Genomic DNA, 7,347 nt, shown 5'->3' with positions numbered 1-7,347 from the left:
CATCAGCCAGCATCCTTGTGATCCGTCTCCAGCAAATCTGCCAGGAAGGAAAGAGCACTTACAACTATTGAGGTGAGGTCTTCACTTTCGAACCGTCCAATTGCCAGTTCCAGAGACTTGTACATGGCCACCGAGACGCGCTGGGTAATCAGGCGATTGAGGTCAATGGACCTGCCCAGGAGCTGGGGATGCAGGGGAAGAAAAGTGTCAACAACAGAAACAAGCACGGATATGTACGTATCTCCACCCTAGCGGCTGCTTCTAAAAGATAAGACAAATAACGTACACAGTTTAAACACATAAGCCCTGGCTGGTGTGGCTCAGCGGACTGAGAGCCGGCCTGGGAGTCAAAGGGCTGCCAGTTCAATTCCCAGTCAGGGCACATGTCTGGGTTGCAGGTCAGGCCCCCCCAGTAGGGGGCGTGTGAGAGGCATTTGCTATTTCTGTCCCTCACTTTCTCCTTCCCTTCTCACTCCAAAAATAAATAAATAAAATCTTTTAAAATTAAAAAAAAAACATGTTAGATTAGATTTTATGTATATATGCCTATACATACAGAGGCACCCTCCCTTCCTGTAGCTGAAATTCTGCAAGTCAAAGCTGAAAAGAATTTTCATAGAGTTGTTTGCTGACTTTACCATTACTTCCCGGACAGGAACCACAAGGCTCAGCAGACAGCCCTCAGGATCGGGGGCTGTCGGTCAGCACACCCCTTACAACACTGTCCAGGGACATCCCCCTAGCGGAGCCCGCGCATCGTGACCTCCACAAAGTCACAAGGTCAGGGAAGAAAAAATTACTGCATCTTGATTGTGGAGTTCTAACCACATATGTGCATCTCAAAATCACTCCATAACATAAACATACAAACCGAACCCTGGTGAAAAATGCTCCTGAATGTGCATGGTGGTTGTCTGTAGTTAATAGCATGGTAGCGATTTTCCGCTACAGTTCTATTTCCCTAAATTTTTATGATGTATACATATTGTTTTTAAAGAAAAGATGAACCCTGGCTGGTGTGGCTCAGTGGATTGAGCATTGGCCTGAGAATCAAAGGGTTGGCAGTTTGATTCCCAGTGTAGGGCACATGCCTGGGTTGCGGGCCAGATCCCCAGAAGGGGGCGCATGAGAGGCAATCACACATTGGTGTTTCTCTCCCTCTCTTTCTCTCTCCCTTTCCCTCTTTCTAAAAATAAATAAATAAATAAAATCTTTAAAAAAAGAAAAAAGAAAAGAAAAGAAACAGAAGATGAGCAGTGTATTTTTATTCTCTGCACTAGCCAGGAGAAAGCTCTTCTTCAACACCTCTGACCTGACAGGTGTTTCTCATTTCTCAGAGCTGCCTCTTTAAAAAATCTTCACCTGAACATACATTTATTGATTTTCAGAGAGACAGGAAGGGGGAGAGAGAGAGAAACACCAATATGAGAGAGAAACATAGATTGGTTTCCTCCTATATGTGCCCTGACCAAGGATGGAACCTACATCCTAGGTATGTGCCCTAAGTGGGAACGGAACCTGCGACCTTTTGGTGTACAGGACAATGCTCCAGTTAACTGAGCCACCCAGCCAGGGCTCAGAGCTTCTTAAGCTCTGGCATCTGGGCTCCCAGAGAGGAGCTGAGGCCTCTGATCCCACACATGCCCTGGGAGCGGGGAGCAGAGCCAAGGGGCACAGAGCTGTTAGCTTTCTGTTTTGTTTCAGGTTATTTAATAGAAAGCGCGTGTCTTTAAAATCTTTTTTTAAGATTTTATTTATTTACTTTTAGAGAGCAGGGAAGGGAGAAAGGGAAGAGAAACAACAATGTGTGAGAGATACATCATCAGTTGCTTCTTACTCACCCCCTACTGGGGACCTGGTCTGCAACCCAGGCATGTGCCCTGACTGGGAATTGAACCTGCAACCTTTCCGTTTGCAGCCTGGCGCTCAATCCACTGAGCCACACCAGCTGGGGGTATCTTTAAAATCTGAACCCTTCATAAAGATGTTTCCACAGTCATATAACATACTGCCATCTATTAAAAACCAGTGAACTCAAGGAGAATGCCGCTACTTCAAAAGTCACCTGCAGATCACCACGCCAGGAAGGGCCTCGCTCACCTGCACGTGCCTCTGTTTGAGGAGCGTCTCATAGCGGTTGGATGGTGGGAGGTGGATCGCTGCCCCCTGATTCTTGCACTCAGATCGTAACCGTTTATCAAGAAGCAAGCTAGAAGGGAAGGCAGAGAGGACGGTTCTCACTCGCTCTGAGTTTCAGTGCAAATAATCAGATCAAGTTACCCGAGGTTTCCTAGGCAAACCACAAACCACACACTCACCTTCCGGCCATGACCTTATAATAGGCAAATATCTGGTCCGCCAACTTGTAAACAAACTGGTCGAAGCACAGATTTACCTGAAAAACAAAATAAGCAGACATTCCACTTTCATTCCCTGAATCAGGATCAAATAACACACAAAAAAAATCTTTAGATTCAGCAATTCCAGTTCTAAGTATATGTTTGAAGGAAACAAAAATACTAGCTTGAAAAAAATATCTGGCCCTGGCTCGTGTAGCTCTCAGTGGATTGAGCACTGGCCTGCAAACCGAAGGGTCGCCAGTTCGATTCCCAGTCAGGGCACATGCCTGGGTTATGGGCTGGGTCCCCAGTGCGGGGCATGCAAGAGGCAACCACACACTGATGTTGCTCTCCTCTTTCTCCCTCCCTTCCTCTGTGTCTAAAAGTAAATCAAATATTAAAAAAAAAAAAGAAAAGAAATCTAGCCCTTGCTGGCGCAGCTCAGTGGATTGAGTGCAGGCTGCGAACCAAAGTGTAGCAGGTTCGATTCCCAGTCACGGTACATGCCTGGGTTGCAGGCCACGGCCCCCAGCAACCTCATATTAATGTTTCTCTCCCTCTCTCTCTCTCTCACTCTCCCCCCTTCCCTCTCTAAAAATAAATAATCAATAAAATCTTTAAAAAAAAGAGAGAAATAAATCTGTAACCCCGTCGGCACTATTCCTAGCAGCCAAGACCCGGAAGCAGCTTGTCTATTCACAGAGTCGTCACACACAGGTGGGCTGTCCAGTGTAAAAGCTGGTCACCCAGCAGCTTATACTGTTTGTTTCATTTTGACAATAGTTTATTGATTTTAGAGACTGAAGAAGACAGACACACACACACACACATCGATGTGAGAAAGAAACATCAATTGGTGGCCTCCATATGCAGCGACCAGGGATCGAACCTGCCACCTTTTGGTGTATGGGGCGATGCTGCAACCTACTGACCCACCCGGCCGGAGCTCAGATTACTGTACTTTGCTGAGCATAATGCCACCCAAGTTGTTGTGCACATTATACACTGGATTATACCCATGATTATACCCGCAGTATATAATCATTATAATATGCATCCTTATTTTTCCCTCAAAAGTTTGGGCAAAAAGGTGCACATTATACACGGCAAAATACAGTATATTTTATTGTAAGACCAATTTTCACGTGAGTAGATACACAGAGAAAAGTGCAGACAGAAGGATTCACCCCAATTATCAATTTCAAAAGCTCATTCTACTGTTTGCTTCCTCAGTGCTCAGAACAAGAAAATTAAAGAAAGCTTATTTAAGGCCCCTGGGCTCTCACCTCCGCCTCGATTTCGTCGTAAAGAAACTGCTTGTTGAACTTGGTGAGGGCGTAGTGGGCACTGTCGTTGTACAGGTCCAGCGAGTACAGGACGTACCTGCGGAGGGCTCCTGGTCAGAGATTCCCTGTCACCCCCGCCCAGAGCCACCTCTGCTCCGCTCTTACAGGTCGTGGGAGGAGGGGCAGTTACGTCTCCTGACGCACCGGCTCCTGCGGGGCCCCGCCCACCGCGCAGCCTAGCTGCCTTGAGCTAGACAGCGGGACTCAGGACAGTCCCACAGGCCGAGGCCCCAGCTGTTGCACCTCCCGCCTTATCCTGTTCCCAAGTGTTTTACCACAAGATGCAATATTTTTTTATAACCATGAAACCTAGTAATTTTCTTAGTTTTAAGAATGAACTATTCCTGCCCCCTCTGGGCTGGTGTAGCTCAGTGGACTGAGTGCGGGCTACAAACCAAAGCATCACAGGTTCGATTCCCAGTCAGGGCACATGCCTGGGTTGCAGGCCACGGCCCCCAGCAGCAGTACATTGATGTTTCTCTCCCTCTCTCTCTTTCTCCCTCCCTCCCCTCTCTAAAAATAAATAAATAAAATATTTTTTTAAAAAAGCGTGAACTATTCCTAACAGATATTGTGTACAATGTTTCAAACATCAGCGTTGGCATCAAAGCAAGACCCAGTTTATTTCTGTATGCTCTACATTAAGCAAAAATGCTGTAATAAAAACAAAATGAAGGAAATAATAATAGTAATAATAGTAATAGTAATGATAAAAAGAGTGAACAGCCCGCCTTAAAAAGAAAAACACAGGCCCTGGCTCCCACGGTTGACCACGAGCATGCGCAGCGTGGCGGGAAGCCCCACGTCCGGACAAAGGGCGGCAACCAGGGGTTTGCAGAAGGTCCGGGGTGGGGGGTCGGGGGGTGGGCGCAGGGGGCACACCGTGTGAGCAGCAGAGCTGAGCCCAACCCCAAAGGTGCGACCCCAAGGCACACCACAGGCCAAGGCACCTGGGTCAGCCCCACCTGGGTTCCTACCAGACAAGACAGCCCCATTTTCTACTCATTTCTCTTCACGGGTTTCCTAATTTGAATGTCTCTGGCCCCTGCCCCGGCCCTGAGCCCTGACCTCAAAACAAAGCTGTTCCACCAACCCTTCCTCTCCCTGACTCACCTGGCTGGAGGCTCTGCCTGGCGAGAGGCCGGGCCACATCTCCTGTACCGGTTCCTGGCTCAGTCCCCAGCCTCACCGGCCTGGACTCGGTGGCCAGTGCTCCTGACTGCATTCCTGACTTGACTCAAAACCCATGAAACCCATGACCTGCATTAACCCCTGAAGTCTCAGCCAAGAATGACGACATCCAATGAGGTGCTGAGCACAGTCAGGCCCCCTCTCTGCCTTCCAGTTCCCAAAGGACACCGAAGACCCGGGCCCCCGCGGACACGCACTCCATCATGGACGCCTCCTTGGTCTCCAGGATGTGGTCCGTCAGGATCCAGGGCATGGACATCTCGATGGGGAACTGCATCCTCCGGCCCATGGTCAGCTCCAGGAAGAACTCTCGGAACCACAGCTGGGACAGGTCGCAGCACTGCTGCAGCGTTTCTTGGGGGACACAGACAGCAGCGCGTCGGTCTTCGCCACGCCCAACGCACCCGGCAGACGAGAGACAGGCAGGATGCGGGCCGCGCCGGGCCCCGGCGCCTGCGCAGTCAGCCCCGAGCCATGCAGGGGAGGGCGTGCGCGATGGGGTCCCGGGGCGCCTCACGCTAGGGACGGGCCACCCTGGGCGTAGCCACCCTGGACTGTGCTCACTCTCGCCCCGGCAAACGGCAGAGTCAGCGTCCGGCCACTGAGGGCCCAGCACGGACACCTGTGACCACAAATGGACCTTGTCACCCCTGAGAGCCCGCCGGGGGACTGGGAGAAAAAAATCAGTCCTTTTGAAAAGGAAAAATAAACCAGATTTAGTTTATTTTACTTGGGATTAAGATGCAGCGTTACGTGCACACTCAATGCAGGTTTAACTTATGCAACATAGAGACATTTATTCTTTTCAGTTTCTGTCCTGTGCCCTGGCTAGGTGGCTCAACTGGTTGGAGCATTGTCCTTATGACTGAAAGGTCATGGGTTCGATTCCCAGTCAGGGCATATACTTGGGTTGTGGGTTCGGTTGCCAGCTGGGGCATGTGAGGGGCACCCAATCGATGTTTCTCTCTCTCTCTCCCTCCCTCTCAAATTAATACTCCTATTAGGATGAGGATTAAATAGCAAACCTCTGTCCTGTGATGGAGTGAAAAACAAAAAGCTACTATGAACTGCAAACCTGCAGCACCCAAGCCGAGACAGGGGCCTCCCTCTCCGAGCATTCGGCCATGACACATGGGTAAAACGTGGACAAAGGGCACCCACCTGGCACCCTGGTCAAGGCGCCAAGCATCACCCTGAGCCGGCGGCCAGAGTCGGGTAACCTGCCACATCGCACGCCTCACTGCCCGAAGGGTGTCTGTGTCTGTGATTTGTCACTGTCTTGGTCCTGAACCAGGTGACAGATCATTTTGGCCTGTTTTTGCACCCTGGGCAGTTGGTTCCTAGGACTTTGTGGTCAGGGGGCAGGGCCAGCGATGGCCCCGTGGCCCCCACGCTCCTGCAGCCATGCTGCTCAGAGGGAGCCCCTGGCTGGCCACGCGTTTACAGTGACAGGTGAGGGGACGCCACGAGGGTCAGGGCACACGTCACCACAGGGGTGTGAGGGGACCACAGCGGGGGACAGTCAGGCAGGCGGAAGCGTTCTCGACGGTGTTAGCGGTGTTAGAACATGCTGGGCCGGGCGCGGGGCCGCAGCGTCTCTTACCACTGAAATTTATCAAGTGAGTGTAGAAGAAGGACTCGCGATGAAATTTTTCTATGTCCAAAATCGTGGGCCCCTCAAGGCTACTTCTCAAAGTTTTCTTGGAACCACTTTTGTCCGCAATGAGGGACTCTAGCATGGTTCTCACCATGTAAAGCTGCGTTATCCAAGGAAACATTCGAGGGGGAGAAAATACACACGGTACATTAGTCGCGCCGACCTGCCATCGCCCACAGCAGAGCTGTTCCTGATCTGGGCCGGGCCGCCCCGCCGGCTCCTCTAAGGGGGTCTGGGCGCCCACCTATGTGGCCACGTGGCTGCTGCCTGGGAGGAAGGACCTGCGGCGGAGCCGTCCGCCTCCGTGCGTGGAGATCGACAAGATAAACAAACAATGTCTTACCACCGAAGGTTAAAAGAGGCGGATAGGTGTAGGACTGCCTCAGAAACGCGTTAACCACATGCAACAGCCTTTCCATGCCCAGAGACTTGAGCTGCCGCAGCAGCTCAGCAGAGCTCAAGGACTCCGCCATGGTGCGCACCAGGTACAGCTAGACACAGACAGACACGGGGGAGAGGCGGGAGAGAGGCGTTAGTCACACGACACGCGGAGCGGGGACACGCACACAGGACGCAGGGCACACCACGGCCGGGCACGGACCGGCCTTCCTCCCGGAGCCTGCGCATTTCACGGTTGCCAGCGCCATGCTTCGCTGGTGATTCTCGGAGTGACTGGCAGAAGAGACCATGACAGCCCCAACAGAGAGGTGACAAGGAGGACCAAGGCCCCAGACGGCAGGAGTAAAGCAGAAGGGCGTACAGTCAGGTGTGAGTCAGAAAAAGCTGCCGAGGTTGTGGGGGTGGGGGTGCGGGG

The 7,347-nt window shown here is 51.4% G+C and overlaps 1 protein-coding gene across 3 annotated transcripts in view; it reads right to left on the bottom strand.

Annotated features, from left to right (window-relative positions):
* Window positions 1-7,347, bottom strand: part of CYFIP1 (cytoplasmic FMR1 interacting protein 1) — a 92,607-nt gene that overhangs the window by 33,560 nt on the left and 51,700 nt on the right. Inside the window, exons 1-7 of one of the 3 annotated variants that reach the window (XM_036012743.1) lie at window positions 6,877-7,010; window positions 6,480-6,633; window positions 5,074-5,230; window positions 3,626-3,722; window positions 2,319-2,395; window positions 2,101-2,209; window positions 63-182 (exon numbers count right to left, since the gene is read on the bottom strand). In XM_036012743.1, coding sequence (XP_035868636.1) covers window positions 63-182; window positions 2,101-2,209; window positions 2,319-2,395; window positions 3,626-3,722; window positions 5,074-5,230; window positions 6,480-6,627 — 708 coding nt within the window. In that variant the 5' untranslated portion in view covers window positions 6,628-6,633; window positions 6,877-7,010. Of the gene's footprint in view, window positions 1-62; window positions 183-2,100; window positions 2,210-2,318; window positions 2,396-3,625; window positions 3,723-5,073; window positions 5,231-6,479; window positions 6,634-6,876; window positions 7,025-7,347 lie in introns of those variants that run through there. The other 2 variants (XM_036012742.1, XM_036012741.1) reach the window with 2 other exon arrangements.

Source organism: Phyllostomus discolor, chromosome 12, assembly GCF_004126475.2.
Source record: "Phyllostomus discolor isolate MPI-MPIP mPhyDis1 chromosome 12, mPhyDis1.pri.v3, whole genome shotgun sequence".
Lineage (NCBI taxonomy): Eukaryota > Metazoa > Chordata > Mammalia > Chiroptera > Phyllostomidae > Phyllostomus > Phyllostomus discolor.
The sequence above is the reverse complement of the archived record's forward strand: the minus strand, read 5'-3'. Positions and strand labels throughout refer to the sequence as shown.